Source organism: Leptodactylus fuscus, chromosome 1 (genome assembly GCF_031893055.1).
Source record: "Leptodactylus fuscus isolate aLepFus1 chromosome 1, aLepFus1.hap2, whole genome shotgun sequence".
In the NCBI taxonomy this organism is placed as follows: domain Eukaryota; kingdom Metazoa; phylum Chordata; class Amphibia; order Anura; family Leptodactylidae; genus Leptodactylus; species Leptodactylus fuscus.
In genome coordinates this window covers 129,554,151-129,575,122 of record NC_134265.1, presented here as the reverse complement: position 1 = coordinate 129,575,122, position 20,972 = coordinate 129,554,151, and the positions used below count along the sequence as shown (strand labels likewise).

General features: G+C 41.9%; 1 protein-coding gene across 1 annotated transcript; it reads left to right on the top strand.

Moving 5' to 3' along the window:
- Window positions 1-1,213: 1,213 nt before the first annotated feature.
- LOC142203911 (granzyme C-like) lies at window positions 1,214-20,181 on the top strand. The gene is made up of 5 exons (XM_075275054.1): window positions 1,214-1,269; window positions 10,797-10,937; window positions 15,111-15,246; window positions 19,013-19,273; window positions 20,020-20,181. Exons 1-5 carry the CDS (start codon window positions 1,214-1,216, stop codon window positions 20,179-20,181), a joined length of 756 nt encoding a protein of 251 aa, XP_075131155.1.
- Window positions 20,182-20,972: the final 791 nt, after the last annotated feature.

Here is a 20,972-nt window from a genome sequence, read left to right as displayed (position 1 = left end):
GTGGAGGAAAGAAGGTTTCCAAGTATTTTTCAACTTTCATAGACGTTCTTTTGAGTTTGGAAAGTGTCTAGTTGATAGGCTGTGATAGTGGGGTAATCCTGGGACTTGAGCGTGTTAGATGCCCCCAGACATGCTTCCCCTGCTGTCCCAGTTGCATTCCAGAGGTGTTGTCATCATTTGCTGAGGTGTCATAGTGGACTTGGTGACCCTCTTGAGTCGAATAGTGTTTTCCCCTGAAACTAACTTTTTACCCCATAGATTATAATGGGATTCGATATAGTTAGAATAGTCGATTTTTTTTTATAGTCAATCAGTTCCATAGCCAAGGTAACTAACAGATCAGAGACGGAAGGAGGGAGGGGGCATGGCTACCTGGGGGTTAAGGCATTGCTTCCGACCTCGTTCACCGGTTCCATCATCTTCAGCCACTGGATCAGGTAAGTGAATTTAAACTTCCAAGACAACCCCTTTTATACCTTCTCAACATGTCTTGATGCCAAATCTTTAAGCATATCAGATCTTTAAATTCTGGAGCTGCCTTAACCAATGGGCCAGTGTCTATGGTCAGCGACAACAGCAATCATAGACATTTGACCTCTCAGACTGAGTAGTTATTTTGAGGGAGGGGACTCCCTCAGCGCCCGACTGTCTACCAGGCTCCAAGGCCTGCCATTGCAAGGTTCCTATTGAAATAAAAAAAATAAAAATTTAATTCACCTTCCATTTCCAATTTTACACATAAAAATAAATAACCATCATTAATATCAATATGTCAGAAAATCCCCAAACTAATGAAATCTTATCATGTGAAGGTAGTCAAAGGCTGATCTAGCCACTGACCACAGACCTGTCTACATCAAATTGCAAGTACAGAGGAGTCATTGTAAGCTCTATACACTTGATCACCTCAATTTTTGGTGGTGATAAAACAATTATTAGTGTAGTCATCTCACATTTTCTATGTCAGAAAATTATTTTTTTCTGTCTATATTTCCCCATTGTAGTAGGTTTCTAATTATGAATTGCTTCTGGGAACCAAGTTACTGTTGTGCAGCAACTATGTCTAAGTGGTGAACCACCAGCCAGACCAATATGCAAGCTTCTAGGAAGACAGGTTGTATGGTATATATATATATGGTCAGTTGCAGATGGTTTAGTCATATCCAGATACACTTAAGCAGAAAACCTTTCTGTCTGTATTCTTCAAATGAAAATGGGTTTAATAATATTCATTCATGTGGCTTGCTTTATACTCTGTGGATATGCAGGTAAGTACATATTACTTCTATGCTATCTATAGACTAGAGATTAACATATGCTTCCATCTAAATAAGAAATTTCTGAGCTGTCAGTCTGTGTCGTACTCTGGTACTGCCGGTACATACTTATTGTTTCCTGGTAACATGTATCAGTAACATTTTATCTAACAAACAACTTAAGCGGTCATAAAGCCAATCCAATATAATGTGGATTTTAGAGCCAAAACCAGGTGTGGATCATAAAGGAGAATGGGTTCTAATTTTTTTTATAGAAAATAGAAATGAGTAGACTATGAGTAAGAGTCTTTATGTCTCAAAATGCGTCACTGTATGTATTTATTTTTATTTTGAATGGATTAAAAGTTATATTTTACTAAACTTCAATGAGATGCTGGCTTGTTCTCTCTACATGCATTGCTTCTAATTTTTTATGAATTTTTTTATTTATTTTGCAATCCACTTTATCTCAAAACCTGAAAATATCCCCATAGATTGTAAGCCCTCGCGGGCAGGGCCCTCTACCCCACCGTGCCAGTCGGTCACTGTTAGTATTATATCTACCTGTAAATTTTGTGTATTGTATGTAACCCCCAAATGTAAAGCACCATGGAATTAATGGTGCTATAGAAATAAACAATAATAATAATAATAATAATAATAATAAACACACCCTGTGATAGAAAATATATTGAAGTATAAAAAATCTGTATTAGGGGGCGTTCACACTACCGTCTGTGTCCGACAGGTAGTGTCCGCTCCTAGTGTCCGTTCAAAATCTGGCACGGAAATTAGCAGCGGACACTAGCTGTGTCCGTGACACCTGTCATTTATTTAACCACATGAGGACCGCCGTACGTAAATTTACGGCCTCATGTGCTGGTACCTAAAGACCGGACTATTGTCGAAATACGTCCGGTCTTTAGGTGCCATTTCGGAGCAGATCGCGCCCCCCCCTGGTAACAGTCCCGCCCCTACCTCTAGCCCGGGACTTGGTGAAGATGCCGGGGACCGATCTGATTGGTCCCCGGTCATGTGATCGCTGTGACAGCAAGTCACAGCGATCTCTTTTATTTACAGTACAGGCAGCGTCTCAAGTCTCCTCCCTCTCCTCTTCTCCTTACACATTGTTACTTTGTGAGGAGAAGAGAAGAAGGAGAGAGACTTGAGACATTGCTTGCTAAAAAACACCCATATACAGTTTCCACTGCCCGATCCTGCCCCCAAACCCATCGATCCCCTAATTCCTAATCCCCTATCCCCAAATCTATATATAGATCATATATATATATATAAAAAAATAAATATATATATATATATATCTGTGTATATCAGAGCTAGATAGGGAGATATATATATATATACCCACCATATAGGTATATATATATATTTCTGTCACTTGTATAGCGCTAACATATTCTGTGGCGCTTTACAGAAAGTGTCAGTCACCGTACCCTATAGGGCTCACAATAAATTGCTCTCTAGCACCATATATATATATATATCTACCGTATAAATTTTAGATATATATATATACATATATATATATACCCGCCATATAGGTATATATATATATATCTGTGACTTGTATAGCGCTAACATATTCTGCGGCGCTTTACAGCCACTCTACCAAAGAGGGTTCGCAATCAGTGACATTATGGCGAGGAGGTTTTATACTAGTGAGGAGGCATACGCCATTCTTTGGTCAGATGCATCAGATGCGTCTGACACTGAAACATTTGCAGACAATGAAAATGACAATACAAGTGTCATTTCAGATTTGTCTTCAGGGGACGTTCTCCCTGATGACATTGACTCTTCAGATGGTGAAGGTGCCGGAACTAGCAGTGCGGCAGCAGACAGTGACACTTTCCCACTATTTGATGTGCGTTCCCTCCAGTGGGCACCTGCTCCATCTTTTGCCCCTAGAGTCCACCCATTTACTGCATCTCCTGGCATAACAGTGGATGATTCCCAATTTACCCACATGAATTATTTTAGTTTATTCATAAGCGACGACCTCCTCAATGAAATTGTCCTTCAAACGAATTTATATGCCACCCAGTACATAACCCAAAAACCTTCCTCTGCCCATGCCAAAGATTGGACACCCACAGATCTGGTGGAAATGAAAAAATTTTGGGGCCTCACCCTAAATATGGGTATTGTAAAAAAGCCCTCAATCAGATCATATTGGTCAAAAAGTCCCGCACAGTCAACCCCAATATATTCGGCAGTCATGTCCAGGCTTCGCTATGAGCGAATAATGAGGTTCCTTCACTTCAGTGATAATTCACAGGCCCCCCCAAGTGATGATCCAAACCGTGATCGGTTATTCAAACTGAGACCCCTCATAAATTATTTGAACCACTCCTTTTTACAACATTACACCCCAGAGCAAAACGTCAGTGTGGACGAATCCCTCCTTAGTTTTCACGGTAGACTGAGCTTTCGCCAATATCTCCCTTCCAAACGGGCAAGATATGGCATAAAGCTATATAAGCTTTGCGAAAGCAGTTCTGGCTACACCGCCGCCTTCAGAATATATGAGGGACGAGATAAAAAAATTAATTCCCCAGGATGCCCCCCAAATTTTCCCATCAGTAGTAAAATAGTGGTGGAGATAATGCAGCCCCTGCTACACAAAGGGTACCACTTGTATTGTGACAACTTCTATTCAGGTGTGGCCCTATTTAGACACTTGCATTGTGCAAGCACAGGAGCATGTGGAACCATGCGCAAAAACCGAATTGGTTTTCCGCAGCAGCTAGAGGGGAAGGGCATACAAAAAGGGGAGTCCTGTTCTTATTCTTGTGAGGAGCTGTTGGCGGTGAAATACAGAGATCGGAGAGATGTCTATTTGTTGAGCACAATACACCCCACAGGAACAGTGGCAGTGAGGGAAAGAGGGGCAACAGCAGACAAGCATAAGCCAATAAGTGTGTCCGAGTATAACAAACACATGGGGGGGGTGGATTTAAGTGATCAAATCTTACAGCCCTATTTAGTAAAAAGAAAAACCAAAACCTGGTATAAAAAAGTGGCCATTTACCTCTTTCAAATTGGAATCCAAAATGCCTTTTTACTTTATAAAAAGAAGGGAGGCACCGACAAATATCTGGATTTCCAGGAAAAAATAATTCACAACCTCCTTTTTGACCCTCAGGACCCCATAGAGACCCCCCAGTCTGAAGATGTCAAACGACTCACTGAAAGGCATTTTATTAGTCTACTTCCCTCCACAACAACACGAGCTAACGCGCAAAAAAAATGCCGTGTCTGCACCAAAAATGGGCGACGCAGAGATACCCGTTACCATTGTCCCTCATGCCCCTCAAAACCAGGCCTGTGTATTGTCCCTTGCTTTGAGAGATACCACACTGTTCTTCATTATTAGATCTCTTCCCCAGAAAATTCCACTTCTAATTTTGTGATTGCCACCAAGCCCCATCTTTTGCATAAACCTGCAAATTCCTATTGTTATAAACTCTAAATTCCCTAAATTATACCCCTAGATGAATACATTGGGGAACAAAAATACTAATTACATTTTTTTGCATCTTTTTCAACATTTCACAAAAAATCTGGATACTCTAAGAAGATGCTAAAGCACTTATTGAATGCCTGCAAACTATTCTAGCAAAATCTGGCCTACAAAATCCAATTAGCGCTCCATCCGTTCTGAGAGCGACCGTGTGCCCGTACATTCGGGTACCAGCACATATGGGGTATTGTCACGTTCGGGAGAAATTGGGTAACAAAATGTGGGGTGCAATTTCTCCTTTAACCCCTTGTGGAAATGCAAAATTTTGGGTAAAGCAACATTTTATAGCAAAAAATGTCATTTTCCCATTTGCTGGGCCAATTCTGTGAAACAACTGTAGGGTCAAAGTGCTCAATATACCCCTTGATAAATTCCTTGAAGGGTCTAGTTTCCAAAATGGGGTGATATTTTGGGGGTTTCCACTGTTTTGGCACTTTGGGGGCTCTGCAAAAGGGACATGATGCCTGCAAACTATTCTAGCAAAATCTGGCCTACAAAATCCAATTAGCGCTCCATCCATTCGTACATTAGATTACCAGCACATATGGGGTATTGTCACGTTCGGGAGAAATTGTGTAACAAAATGTGGGTGCAATTTCTCCTTTAACCCCTTGTGGAAATGCAAAATTTTGGGTTAAAGCAACATTTTATAGCAAAAAATGTCATTTTCCAATTTGCTGGGCCAATTCTGTGAAACTCCTGTAGGGTCAAAGTGCTCACTATACCCCTTGATAAATTCCTTGAGGAGTCTAGTTTCCAAAATGGGGTCATTTTTGGGGTGTTTCTACTGTTCTGGCACTTCAGGGGCTCTCCAAATGCAACATGGTGCCTGAAAGATATTCCAGCTAAATTTGCCCTCCAAAATCCCAATAGCGATCTTTACATTCTGGACCTCACAGCATGCCCATACATCACTTTACAGCCACATATGGGGCATTTCTGTAGTTGGGGGAAAATGCGTAACAAATTGTGGGGTGCATTTTCTCCTTTAACCCCTTGTGGAAATGCAAAATTTTGGGTTAAAGCAACATTTTATAGCAAAAAATGTCATTTTCCAATTTGCTGGGCCAATTCTGTGAAACTCCTATAGGGTCAAAGTGCTCACTATACCCCTTGATAAATTCCTTGAAGGGTCTAGTTTCCAAAATGGGGTCATATTTTGGGGGTTTCCACTGTTTTGGCACCTTGGGAGCTCTGCAAATGGGACATGGTGCCTGAAAAGTATTCTAGCAAAATCTGGCCTACAAAATCCAATTAGCGCTCCATCTGTTCTGAGAGCGACCGTGTGCCCGTACATTAGGGTACCAGCACATATGGGGTATTGTCGTGTTCGGAAGAAATTGTGTAACAAAATATGGGGTGTAGTTTCTCCTTTAACCCCTTGTAAAGATGAAAAATTTGGGGCTACAGTAACATTTTATTATGAAAAAAGTAATTTTTCATTTTCACGTCTAAATGGTAAAAAAATCTGTGAGACACCTGTAGGGTCAAAGGGCTCACTATACCCCTTGATAAATTCCTTGAGGGGTCTAGTTTCCAAAATGGGGTCACATTTGGGGGGTTTCCACTATTTTGGCACCTTGGGAGCTCTGCAAATGGGACATGGTGCCTGAAAAGTATTCTAGCAAAATCTGGCCTACAAAATCCAATTAGCGCTCCATCCGCTCTGAGAGCGACCGTGTGCCCGTACATTAGGGTACCAGCACATATGGGGTATTGTTGTGTTCGGGAGAAATTGTGCAACAAAATATGGGGTGCATTTTCTCCTTTAACCCCTTGTAAAGATGAAAAATTTGGGGCTACAGTAACATTTTATTACGAAAAAAGTAATTTTTCATTTTCACGTCTAAATGGTAAATAAATCTGTGAGACACCTGTAGGGTCAAAGGGCTCACTATACCCCTTGATAAATTCCTTGAGGGGTCTAGTTTCCAAAATGGGGTCACATTTGGGGGGTTTCCACTATTTTGGCACCTTGGGAGCTCTGCAAATGGGACATGGTGCCTGCAAACTATTTTATCAAAATCTGGCCTACAAAATCCAATTAGCGCTCCATCCGTTCTGAGAGCGACCGTGTGCCCGTACATTAGGGTACCAGCACATATGGGGTATTGTTGTGTTCGGGAGAAATTGTGCAACAAAATATGGGGTGCAGTTTCTCCTTTAACCCCTTGTAAAGATGAAAAATTTGGGGCTACAGTAACATTTTATTATGAAAAAAGTAATTTTTCATTTTCACGTCTAAATGGTAAAAAAATCTGTGAGACACCTGTAGGGTCAAAGGGCTCACTATACCCCTTGATAAATTCCTTGAGGGGTCTAGTTTCCAAAATGGGGTCACATTTGGGGGGTTTCCACTATTTTGGCACCTTGGGAGCTCTGCAAATGGGACATGGTGCCTGCAAACTATTTTATCAAAATCTGGCCTACAAAATCCAATTAGCGCTCCATCCGTTCTGAGAGCGATTGTGTGCCCGTACATTAGGGTAACAGCACTTATGGGGTATTGTCGTGTTCGGAAGAAATTGTGCAACAAAATGTGGGGTGCATTTCCTCTTTTAACTCTTAGTAAATGTGTAAATTCTAGGGCTAAATGAATATATTAGTGATAGGAATTGAAAAATGTAAATTTGACCTCCATTTTGTTTTAATTGCTGTGAAATGCTGAAAGGGTTAAAAAACTTTCTACCTGCTGTTTTGGATTCTTTCAGGAGTGCAGTTTTTAGAATGGGGTGACTTATGGGGGTTTTTATTACAGAGGCCTTTCAATTTCCCTTCTGAACTGAACTGGTCCCTTGAAAAATGTGTTTTGGAAATATTCTTGAAAATTTTGAAAATTACTGCTTGATTTGTAAGCCTTATAATATCTGAAAAAAATTAAAGAGTGATTAAAATTTGATTGCTACATAAATGAAAGACATGGTTAATTATATTTATGAAAACATTTGGGTGGTATGACTTTCTATTTGAAAGACATGCAATTTCAAAGTTTGAAAACTGCATTTTTTTCCAAATTTTCGCCAAATTTCATATTTTTTAATAATCAAAGACATAACATACCGACCAAAATTTACTACTGACATGAAGTACAAGGTGTTACGAAAAAACATTCTCAGAATCACTTGTCTATGTTAAAGCGTCTCAAAGTTATTGCCATTTAAAGTGACACATGTCAGTTTTGAAAAAAAAGGCCTGGTCTTTAACATACTTTTGGGCCCGGCCCTTAACCGGTTAAATGGCGATCGGGTTCGTTCTTTTGCACTCCTTGCCTGTCCTTAAGTGTCCGTTTGTAAAGATGTCCGACTTTTCAAGCAGACAGAAAAACCCGACATGTAGGGTTTTTCTGTCCGCTTAAAAAGTCGGACATCTTTACATGCGGACAGTGAAGGAAAAGAACGCACCCGATCGCCATTTAAATAAATGACAGGTGTCACGGACACAGCTAGTGTCCGCTCCTAATTGTACAATGAAATACATAAGAGGCAAATGATAATACTAGGACCACCTATCTACAAGATTATACACAGATGTAGCAATCCATAGGCTGGGTTTCCATGTTCAGTTTTGTTAAAACCAGGAGTAAATTGAATAAAAGTGGAGTAGTAGCACATGTCCTATATATCCCCCCCTCCCTTATTATCCACACTTAGGGTTGGTTCACACTAGCGCTTGTATTCCGTCCACAAGGAGTCTGCATGGAGACCCCCCCGGACGGAATGCAATCGCAATTGCAAGCGATGTGCTTGCAAAGCAAACGGAGCCCATAGACTATAATGGGCTCCATGTGCTTGCCGCGCACTGCCTGCAAGCTGAACTCTGCTACACCTGAGATAGGACCAAAATGGAGACTGCTGTGGACCGATCTTAGATTCCGCCTCCTCCAGAAGAACCAGCGTTGATTGGCCGAATCCTGTACACTGTGTGGCATTCAGCCAATCAACGCATTCCTATGAGAAAAAGTCAGCTCCCACATAACGCAAGCTGCCAGGGATCCCGATTAGCATATAATGGGCTGCCACGAGATGTGCTTGCAGGTGAAGTTTGAAAGTGATGAGACCTTGCCAGCCCGAGCTAAATGCGAGAGTAAGTTCAATGCAAACACATCGTGGCAGTGCACCATATGCTAGTCGGGATCGCTGGCAGCTTGCGGTATGCGGGAGCTGACTTTTTCCCATAGGAATGCATTGACCGTACTCTTGCATGTATCTCGGGCTGGCAAGGAAAGTATATAGAGCCCCAAAGAGCTGTTTGAGTAAGATTCCTACCTAAATAAAGCTAATTCCTAGCTAACTCTGCCAGTACATCTATCCCTGTCTAGTTCACAGTCTCATATGAACTGAATCTGAAATCCACTATTCGTATAAAGTGGAGGTCACCTGATTTAGCTAGCCAATTACTTTTTTTTTGGCACTTGTATGTTCCTAAAGACATACCTCCCAACTTTTGAAGAACCGAAAGAGGGACAAAATGTGCGGCGCGTGTAGCGCGCTGCGGCAAATTTAGCCCCGCCCACTTTTGTGTTGACTCCACCCACTCGTTAATTTTTCATGTGCCCGCACACAGTATAATCCTCCTACAGTCACCCGTAAATTATATGTCCCCCCTCTATCTCTCCCCCAGTTTCATATACACCCTTCATCTGCCCCCAGATTCATGTTCCTCCATCTCTGCCCCCAGATTCATGTCCCCACATCTCTGCCCCCAGATTCATGTCCCTCCATCTCTGCCCCCAGATTCATGTCCCTCCATCTCTGCCCCCAGATTCATGTCCCTCCATCTCTGCCCCCAGTTTCATGTCCCCCCATCTCTGCCCACAGATTCCTGTCCCTCCATCTCTGCCCCCAGATTCATGCCCCCCCATCTCTGCCCCCAGATTCATGTCCCCCATCTCTTCCCCCAGATTCATGTCCCTCCATCTCTGCCCCCAGTGTCATGCCGTCCTCTCCATCTCTGCCCCACTGTCATACCGTCCTCTCCTTCATCTGCCCCCAGATTCACGTTCCACCTCCACATTAAACTTACCTTCTCCTCCGCTCCCTCGCCGCTCTCTGCCCGCCTCTCTCGCTAACACATGCGGCTGAAGGAAGGAGCTGACACAGGTCAGCTCCTCGCTTCGCCGCTGCCCGCGTCTCTCCCTGACACATGCGGCTGAAGCTGCTCGCGTGCTCGCTTCGCCGCTGCGTGTCTCTCTCGCTGACACATGCGGCTGAAGCGAGGAGCTGACCTGTGTCAGCTCCTTCCTTCAGCCGCATATGTGTTCAACTCTGGACGCAGATCTGAGTTGAAATCGGGACATACCTCCCTCCAACCGGGACCGCGGGACATGTCACCCAAATCGTGACTGTCCCGCGGAAATCGGGATGGTTGGGAGGTATGCTAAAGAGCTGTCTTCTTACTTTTGAGGCATTTGTTGTTTCGCCTGTGATTCACCAGACTGAACATCATGTCAGGCTGGTTATCTATAACACTAGAAGTCCCGGTCTCCCAGCGGCATGTTGTCCCATAGTATAATCACTACAGGACAGTCAGATATGACATACACAGATGTATATATTGATAGAGTCCCTCTCTCTGAACACTGTTCAGGTCAGGAAATCTGGCATATAGATGAAACTTGTTTGTGTGAATCTAACCACATAAGTAAGTGGTTACCTTAGGAAACCTGAGGACCCTTAGAATATAATGGGGTCCGCATGTTTTCTGTTTGGTTTCCGCCTGAAAAGGGCAAAAACTGCGGAGAGAAAAGCACTGCTTGTAACGCTTTTCTCTCTGCATTTTTCATGGAGTACAAGCGGAGATGTGAACCAAGCCTATGAAAGAGAATGATATATTGTAACAGGTTGTTCTACATACAAAAAAATCTGCCATTAATGGAACCTAAAGACAATCCTACTTTCAGTAATTTGATACTGGTCATGACTCATGATTGAAAATACAAATAAAATGTGTTTGTAAATGGGATATTATATTGGGACATAATACTTTGTTGTCTTATCCACAGAGGACATTATTGGAGGAGACGTGGTGCAGCCACATTCCCTGCCTTATGTGGTATATGTGAAAAGCCAATCTACAGGATGTGGAGGAATCCTATTAAGTGGTAACTATGTTTTAACAGCAGCACACTGCGCAAAAGGGTAAGTATATCAATGCGAGAATAAACATAGAATAGATGTACCTAGAATATAAAGTAATGACCTGATAATGTTTCCCTTTATGTATGTACTAGCCTCAGTCTGCGACTTTGTCTGCGTGGTGCTGGCATTGATGATCTGCCTATATTCATCAAATTGCTGCTGTCAATAGTTTACCTGCTCCGGCGTTTCGGCAGCTCTTAAGCTGTCCTGCTGCTGAACTTGTTCCTCACGCCGTGCCTGTGATTGTTTAGGCATCTCAGCAGCTGGGTGGGACACCATGAGCGTGTTATTGATGTTGATGATCTGCCTGCTCCGGCATTTCAGCAGCTGTCAAGCTGGCCTGCTGCTGAACTCATTCTTCGCACCGTGCCTGTGATTGTTCCGGCATCTCAGCAGCTCGCTGGGAAGCCATATAATGAGCGTGTTAACGGCGATGATCCACATGCTTCGGTGTTTCGGCAGCTCTCAAGCTGGCCTGCCGCTGAACTTGTTCCTCGCACCAGGACTTTAATTCTTCTAGCATTTCGCTGGGACACCATATAATGAGTGTGTTGTTGGCGTCGATGATCTTCCTCAGCTCTGCTTGAGGAGAAGTCTGTTGACTTCTAGCTACCTTCATAGCTCTTGTTGTTATAGAATTTTACGACAAATTAGATTTTCTTTTTCCAGGCAGGCAAACTGCCAATTTGGATTAAAGGCATTTTCCCATCCAGTGTGTCAGCATGTTGTCTGGAGCAGATCAGATAATAAGCAAATGCAAGTACACAATGGACTGAGGGTTAGCTGTGTGTTTACACAGAGAGATAACAGACCTGGCTTTATCAGAACCTGAGATAAGCTGCTGCAAGAGCAGTTTAATATAGTATGTGACCATAAATTCATAACAGTAGTAAAGCCATGTCATCTACCAGGATAAAAAGTAGCCTATGTGTTAATCGAGGTTACAAACTATCTATGTGCCACATTTCATCCAAATCTGTTCAGCCGTTTTTTGCGTGATTGACTTACAAACATCCAAACTTTCACATTTATAATATTAGTAGGATGTAAGTTATTTTTAATACTTTGTCAATAATAATAGTGCCAGCATATTCCGCAGCACTTTACAAATAAGAGTACATGAACAGAAAATATCAGACTTTACAATAGGACAAAACAATCAAAATCATTTGAGAATGAGAAGGGAGGTGTCCAAAAGGCTATTAATGTTGCATTGGGTGTTTGTGTTCTATGCGTTTCGCCTCCTAACTTCTAGAGGCTCATCAGGAACAATAATCTACTCTATGTGGATTAGATGCGGTAAAAATCGCAGTTCCTAGAGGCCAGATGGTAGCCTCCAGTACTTCAGTATGGTCGACCCAATAAAAGTTAAATTTTAATTGATTATTTTGGGGGACACCTCCCTTCCCTACTAGTGCTTGAAATTCAGGTGTTCATTTCACCAGTGTTACATTTTAGAATGAGCAAAGACATAAATGAATACATGACTCAGTAACATGCTACCTGCAGATTGCACTGCATTTTTAGTGTGATATCTTCCAGATCAAGACTATATGGAATGTATATGGAATGTATATATGTCACTATGATGTATATTAATAGCACCCCCTGTATAAGCTTTCATGCAGGATGTCCTATTAGTTTTTCCTCTGCCAATAGCCCTTTTATGGCCGCAGCACAATTTTCCCTGATGCTGGTAGTGGGTACAATAAGGAGCAGTCTGCCCCCCTCCCCCTCATCCATTGCTACTAGTCTTTTCTAATATGTAATTCTGCCAGGAGTAACACTAGCAAACAACTGAGAAAAAAATCCCAATTAAAGATAATGAAGGGTCATTAGAACTGCAAATAACTAAGAATGGAGCTTCCCTAATAACATGGAGTGAACAGCAAATTAGCTAGAAGGGAGACAGCTAGTGGCAGAAACTTTAAGGCCAATGCCCCATGTAGAATCCCGCAGTAAAAAAGCGCTGCAGGAAAAAACACTGCAGCAACACATTACAGTTCTTCCCATTTTGCATAGAAAGTTCGCAGAGGTCTCCTTTGTGGTCTGAATCAACAGATGTGAAAGCTCGGCAGAAATACGGTACAAATAGCCGACCATCAACTAAAGTTTTTCAGAGGCCAAAATCGATTGACGACCATTCATTTCAGATGAGTGTTCCAATCCTTTCCAGAGTTATATCAATGACTAACGTTTTGATCTTTCAGGTTTATTTTTTCTTTTGTGCCATTACTGAGACCTTTTATCTCATTTCATATTAGTGCAAAAATTGTAATAAAGATTATAACCTCAAGGTATTAGTGTGGTAACAAGGGAACCATTATGGACACTTGACTGCATGTTTCTGTTACCTTATTATGAACCAATTCATAAATACCCTACAGGTTTGTAAACCCTGTGCATGAAGCTTGTACAGCTTCTCAGTACAGAACTCTACAGAGAGAGATAGTTGGAGCAGATTCTGCCAAATGGAAACCTAATCTGCATAAAAAAGGGCTTACCTTAGGAAACCCGCGGACCCCATAGATTATATGTTTTGTGCTAAAAATTGTAGGTTTTTTATTCCTTACAGCCTGCGATTTAAGTATTTTATCTACATGATTTGTGCCAAATATTTGTCTCACGGTGAAGCTTGACACTTTTAGTTACTTGGTACCGACTCAAAATTTTGGAGCTTCTAGAAACACTCCATATTTATGAAGAATATGTGGTTTAAGACAATATTCGACAGTATTGAAAAATGTGCCCCATTGGCTGAAGGGAGGCATATGTTGTTTTAAAACCTCTATATACTACTCAGCATTTGTAGTGCCTTTCAAGATGTGTAACCTTTTCCTAGACACTATCCAACCTCAAACTATGATTAAAGAGCCATGCCCCTTTTCGCACAAGTGTCTCATACAGATTTTCTGCCACAGTTTTCTTACTAAATACTATCTAATGTATTAAAGGGGTTTTCCCATTTCCCTGTTTCAGCAGTTTGCCTGCAGTCTCTTCTTCTCACTTCCTGTATTTCTCCTCCCACCTCTCGCTGAACAATAGGACACTGAAATATCACAATACTTATGCAGATCGGATAATATACACATGCTTGTAGAGAAGGGACTTAATGTTATTTGTGTGTTTACAGAGAGAGATAACAGACTTAGCTTTGTCAGCAAACTGCAATTAGCTGAGCTGATTGTCCTGCTGGCAGAGCAGTGGGTGATGTCACTTGTCCTATCTCAGAGGTCTGCAGTTATGGTAACGCTGTGTAAACAATGGGAGGAATAAGTTCATGTAGAAGGCAAACAAAGCAGAATTTCTAAAGCAATCTATTTAGGAAAAGTCCTCCATTTACATAATAATCCTTGAAGAGTAAATCCAGCAACCATCCACTTCCTTAAAAATCTTTCATTTTATTAACATAATTCCATTAAAATTGCATGATGCACAACATCTAGGTGACACTCCTTCGACAGACAGAAGAGCAGCTGACGCGTTTTGGAAATTATTTCCTTATTCGTAGCTACGAATAAGGAAATAATTTCCGAAACGCATCAGCTGCTCTTCTGTCCATCGAAGGAGTGTCACCCAGATGTTGTACATCATGCAATTTTAATGGAATTATGTTAATGAAATGAAAGATTTTTAAGGAAGTGGATGGTTGCTGGATTTACTCTTCAAGGATTGTTTTGCCCAGGAGCGCCCCGGACCGAGGGGCTTATTCCGTGCCCGCTGCTTACACACAGGAACGTGAGTGTTATTCAAGTTAACTTTCCATCGATATAACGGTATTTTCCTGGCAGTGGGCTGTACATTTTTCCCTCCCTCTCCCCCGTGCTTTTCCTTGCTATATCTGTGTCTCCATTTACATAAGCTACAAGTATAGATAGAATCCTTGAGATGGGACAACCCCTTTAAGTGACATATTATATGGTTTCTAACACATTTGTGAAAATAAATATAAAGTGGCTAACAGTTAACATGTGGTAGAATTGTTGCAAAAACGTTTGAGACTGTTTATCCATCTAAATAGAGCTTGCAAAAATCCATGCTCATGATGCAGAAACAAGCTCATTTTGATGTATTAGTTTTCATTTGTGAAAATATATGTATTGCTACTGTCTACACTGAAAGTTGTATATCAGTGATACTCACTGCAGAGGTATTTTTTGTTTTTGTGTACAGAGGAAAGATGACAGTGCTATTGGGTGCTCATAATATTAAGGCTGCAGAAGATTTCAGACAAGAAGTAGAAGTCTGTAATGCAATTCCATTCCCAAAATACAATGGCAGTGTATACAATGACATCATGTTACTAAAAGTAAGTAAATTTACACTTCGTTTCAAAATGGCACTACTTTTTTAGTTTCAGATAACTGCTATTAAAAACTTCTTCTAATGGTAATAAAAAAGAGAATTTCTATCCACAGTATGAGATTGCACATATATTTGTAAATTGAAAGCCAGGGCAATAAACACTCATAAACGCTAGAACTGGGTCTGATGAGAACAGCACACTTAACTCTTAGTATGTACTGGAGGATTCTGAAAAACAGCCTAAGGCTGGGCCCCCATGGGATGTAAACGCCCTAAATCGCCCTAACTTGCGGAATGTCAATTATACCTATGGAAATGCCAGTGGTTTCCCCATAGAAATAATTGTAAAAGAAAGTCCACAGAAGAAACCTCTGCAAACTTTCTGTCAAAAGCACTGTGGGAAGAACCGCGATGCGTCGCCGCTGCAGTTTTCCCTGCAGCGCTTTTTTTTTTTTGCTGCAGGATTCCCCGAGGAGCCTTAGCTTAAGTTATGATATGCCAGTGAGTTAGTGCCCCCCCCCCAACCTGCTGACAGGTTCCCTTTTTTTCCCCATTGTGGGACTATTAAAGGACTATCTTATCTTATCTTTAATGGATACAATGGTGACTACAGCACTTGAGACCAGATACCTGTTTCAAGGATACTAAGCTATGTACTGTATTTTCCAGCGTATAAGACGACATTTTAACCCCAAAAAATCTTCTGAAAAGTTGGGGGTCATCTTATATGCCTGTATACAGTGGGGAAGGGGGGCAGAGGAGTGGGATCGCAACATCGCCACACTCCTGCCGCCGCTAGCTTCCTGCAGGGGCAGGAGTGCAGCAATGCTGCGTCCCCGGCTCCACTGTGCTATTACAGCGGATGTTGGGTATGTAAAGATAATGGTGGCCGCTCTGCTGCAGAGCGGTCGCTATAGCAACCGGGTCTCTGCTGTATCAATGGAGGCCGGGAGTCGGGCGGTCGCCATAGCCACTGGGTGTCTACTGTGCTCCACAGTAGCCAGCTAGTGCTAATGCCTCCGATAGGTCCCCGTCACGTTTCCTGTAAAGGCTCCCGGCCGGTCTGCAGTCTCTTTCTTTTGCAGACTAGTCTATGCAGCCTGCATAAGAAATGATGTTTTTTTTTTGCAATGCATTAGCATTGTAATGCATTGCATTAGTGATCAGACGCCCTGGGGTTCAAGACCTCCTAGGGGGTCTAATAAATGCAAAAAAAAAAAAAAAGTAAAACAAAATATAAATTTTTTTAAAAAGTATTAAAAATTCAAATCACCCCCTTTCCCTAGAACACATATAAAAGTAGTTAAATACTATGAAACACCTACATGTTAGGTATCCCTGTGTCCGAAATCGCCCGCTCTACAAATATATAAAAATATTTTTCCTGTACGGTAAACGCCGTAGCAGGAAAAATAGTCAAAAGTGCCAAACCGACGTTTTTTCACTGTTTTGATTCTGATAAAAATTAGAATAAAAAGTGATCACAGCAATAGCATTTCCCGAAAATGGTAGAAATAAAAAGTACACTCGGCCCCGCAAAAAAAGACGCCCTATGCATCCCCATACACAGATGTATAAAAAAGTTAAGGCTGTCAGAATATGGCGACTTTTAGAAAAAAAAATTTAACACAGATTTGGATTTTTTTAAGGGGTTAAAATGTAAATAAAACCATATAAATTTGGTATCCCCAGCATCGTAACGAAACACAGAATACAGATGACAGGTCATTTTGGCTGCATAGTAAATGCCGTAAAATCGAAGCTCATAAGAAATTCGCAGAAATGCATTTATTCTTCAAATCTACCCCAATCTGAATTTTTTTCCAGCTTCCCAGTACATTGTACAGAATAATTAATGGTGGCAACATGAAGAAAAAATTGTCCCGCAAAGACTAAGACCTCATATGGCTCTGGGAGCCGAGAAATAAAAAAGTTATGGGGTTTAGAAGGAGGGGAGTCAAAAACGAAAAACGAAAATCAAAAAATGCCATTGCCTGGAAGGGATTAAAAAAATATAGAAAAAATAAAAAAATAAAAAAAAGTTATAAATCACCTCCTTTCCCTAGAATACATATAAAGGTAGAAAACTACTATGATACACCTACACAATAGATATCCCTATATCCGAAAATACCTGGTCTACTTATAAAATATTTTCCGTGTACGGTGAATGTCAAAATAAAAAGTGTCAAACAGCTGTTTTTTTCCATAGTTTCAGCTCTGATTTAAATAAAAGGTGATCTAAGCAATAGGAATTCCCCAAAATGGTATAAGGAAAATGTTTGTTTTTGTACCGTGTTAGCCAGTGGGTAGGAAATATAAAAAACAAAAAACTTGAGAGTCCTCAGTAGTTGATACCTTTTCTAATGGCTAACTAATAATGATGACAGACCACGACGCCTTGAAGCTCTCGGCTTCTTCCTCAGGTACATCTAAAAACAATTTCTGAAAGATGCATATCCACGTACAGAGGGACACATAGGAATAGAATTCCAGGAGGGAGGATGGAAGAAGGCCACCGGCCATTGGCACACACAAATAAACAATTCATCAGCCTGCAATGTTCCCATCAGCTCAGAGCACGTCCTCCATGGCTGCCCCAGTTCAGCGAACTTTGCAGGATGCCACAAACCCATGTGACAGACCTATCCCCATCTGTGTTGCTGCCAGGTCTTGGGGATATGGTGGTTGGCGGCTCGCTGTTGCCTCTGGCTGGCATGGAGAGCCAGACGGAGGGGGTGCGGGACCTGCCCTCGCATGCTGACCACCGATGGGATGAGATGCCGAGTTCTGACAGGGAATGTGAAGTCCCAGGTAAATTCGTCTGTGGCACACCTGGTGTGGTGTATTTAGTGGTGTGCACCGGGTGTTCCACTGGGGGTCTGTGTGTTGGAGAGACTGGTCAGGGGCTTGGAGTGCAAATGAACTCGCACCGTCATGCAGTTGGAGAGCAGGGAGTGGACCTTCCTGTGTTGGAACATTTCTGCAGTGGGGATCATGGTATCACCAGTGACATGAAGGTTTTGTTTTTGGGAGGGAGTTTTAGGTCAGGGAAGGAGAGACAGATTTATGAGTGCAAGTTTGTGACCTTGTTTGACACTCTCCAGAGGCGGATGGGTCTGTCGCATGGGTTTGTGGCATCCTGCAGAGGTCGCTGAACTGGGGCAGCCGTGGAGGACGCTCTCTGAGCTGATGGGAACATTGCAGGCTGATGAATTGTTTATTTGTGTGTGCCAGTGGCTGGTGGCCTTCTTCCACCCTCCCTCCTGGAATTCTATTCCTATGTGTGCCTCTGTACGTGGATATGCATCCTTCAGAAATTGTTTTTAGATGTACCTGAGGAAGAAGCCGAGAGCGGAGAGCAGCAGTAGTGTGAATCCTCCTTTACAGAAAAGATGGTTCGGGACTGGAAAGCAAATAAAAAAGCATTAAAGAGTATGCTAAGAGGAAAGTGTGCGTTAAGAAGAGGTACCCAACAGAAGAGGGGTAGTCTTATACGGCGAGTATATCCCAAACTCTATATTTTAACTGGAAAAGTTGGGGGTCATCTTATACGCCCAGTCGTCTTATATGCTGGAAAATACGGTATTTTGAATTCTCATACCACAACATTTCTGTGTTAGAATTGTCAGGTAGTAGAAATTAGTGTTGTTTCTGTTGTCATTGAGCGCTATGCAATGCAGGGGCTTGTAAAGGGAAATGAAAGGCAACTGCAATGGTAAGCCATACAGTAAGTGTTTGTTAACAAAGTTTTTTTTTCTTTTGTAAAGTTGAAAAAGACAGCGGTTCTAAATAGATACATCTTACCCTTGCCGATTACCAAAATCAAAAGCAGTGTGAAACCTGGAAGTGACTGCACTGTGGCTGGATGGGGCGTATTTAACACTTACAATGACAAGTCATCACCATTACTACGTAAAGTTGATCTAAAAGTGGTTTCTACAGAAACATGTTCCAAGGCTTATCCAGATATTAATGTCAAGAATTTCATCTGTGCTGGAGAGGAAAAGGAAGGCAAGAGAACCGGTGAAGTGAGTATTTATGTATAGAACAGGTCATATATAATTTTTATACATTTATAATACATATTATGTATAAATGCATACAGTAAAATGTATTGTAACTTACAGTACCCACATGAATAGTCACCACAGCGTTCCTATATATTAAAGGGGTTATCCAGTTTCTAAGATTGATGGACTATCCTTAGGATCTTAGGGGTCTGACACCTGGAACCACTACAGATCACCCGTACCAAGGTTATGGGGTATCGCTGGAGTACCTACTCTCGTCATTACAGTTTGTACAGTAAGTGAGTCAGATGGCTCTCCTGCAATGCCTCAATACTGGTGATCTGTGGGGGCTCCAGGTGTCAGAACCCTTGCAGATCTAATATTGATGGCCTATCCTAACAATAGGGCTAAATCTTAGAAACTGAGTAACCCCTTTAAGTGTATACACGTAGAATCATTGCTATTTAGTGCAGTCCGGAAAAAAAAAAAAAAACGGAGATGGATTTTTTTTATATATTAATCATCAGGAACAAAGGTTTAAAGAAAAATAAAAAGAAGCCATGCAGGGTCCATATTAGTGAGGATGAATGTCCATTAAACTCTACAGTATGGGTGGATGAAAAGAAGCACACACATGTCCTTTGTTTTCTGCTTGTTTTTGACAACATAACCATAATATCAAATTGTCCTATGTCCTGTATGTAGAAACCACGGACTGCTTACATGTATGTTGTTTTTCACACCGATCATCTCTTTTTTGACAGGGTGATTCTGGAGGTCCATTATTCTGTGGTGCGTATCTTTCTGGAATTGTACTTGGTGGACGAACAAATAGAAAACCACCATCACTATTCACAAAAGTCTCCACCTATGAATCCTGGATCAAATCTGCAATGAAAAATGGAAAGTGCAAGCTTTATACATAACAATTCATCACACTGAACACAAGGCCTCATGCACACAAATGTAATTATCCATGTGCTTTCCGCTTTTTAACAGATAACATACAGGTCCATTCATTTATATCGCCTCTTATACATAAGTATGATTTTCACTAGTCTGTATGAGGGACATAACACTGACTTGCAATATCCTGTCCATTTTTTCGGTTCTATCTTGTAAATTCAAATGATATGGTCTATAAAAATCATGACCCAAACAGGGATACAATGTATATGATGCCGGTTCCATTTTTCACAGACCTTTAAAGAGGACCTTTCACCGATTTGGGCACAGGCAGTTCCATATACTGCTGGAAAGCTGACTATCAGCGCACTATCGGCTTTCCCGATCTGTGCCCTGGGTAAAACGCTATTGGTCCCAGTACCGTAGCTCTTTACAGTCAGAAGGGCGTTTCTGACACTTAGCCAGGGACGCCCTTCTGCCCAGCAGCACCTATCGCGCTGTGCTCTGAGACCGGGGAGGAACGCCTCCTCCCCTCCTGATTATACTCGTCTATGGACAAGCTGTGTGAGCAGAGGGAAGGGGGCGTTCCTCCCCGGTCTCAGAGCACAGCGCGATAGGCGCTGCTGGGCAGAAGGGCGTCCCTGGCTGTCAGAAACGCCCTTCGGTACTAAGGTGCCCCGGGTAAAGTGCTACGGTACCGGGACCGATAGCGCTTTACCCGGGGCACAGATCGGGAAAGCCGACAGCGCTGAATTCAGCACAGTGTCAGCTTTCCAGCAGTATATAGAACTGCCTGTGCCCAATCTGATGA

What these genes read in the sequence shown, in the direction of transcription:
- LOC142203911 (XM_075275054.1), top strand. Translation starts at nt 1,214, where the DNA reads ATGGGTTTAATAATATTCATTCATGTGGCTTGCTTTATACTCTGTGGA. An exon ending in ATACTCTGTGGATATGCAGG is followed by an intron (nt 1,270 to 10,796) that starts TAAGTACATATT and finishes TGTTGTCTTATC; the next exon opens with CACAGAGGACATTATTGGAG. An exon ending in GCAGCACACTGCGCAAAAGG is followed by an intron (nt 10,938 to 15,110) that starts GTAAGTATATCA and finishes TTTTGTGTACAG; the next exon opens with AGGAAAGATGACAGTGCTAT.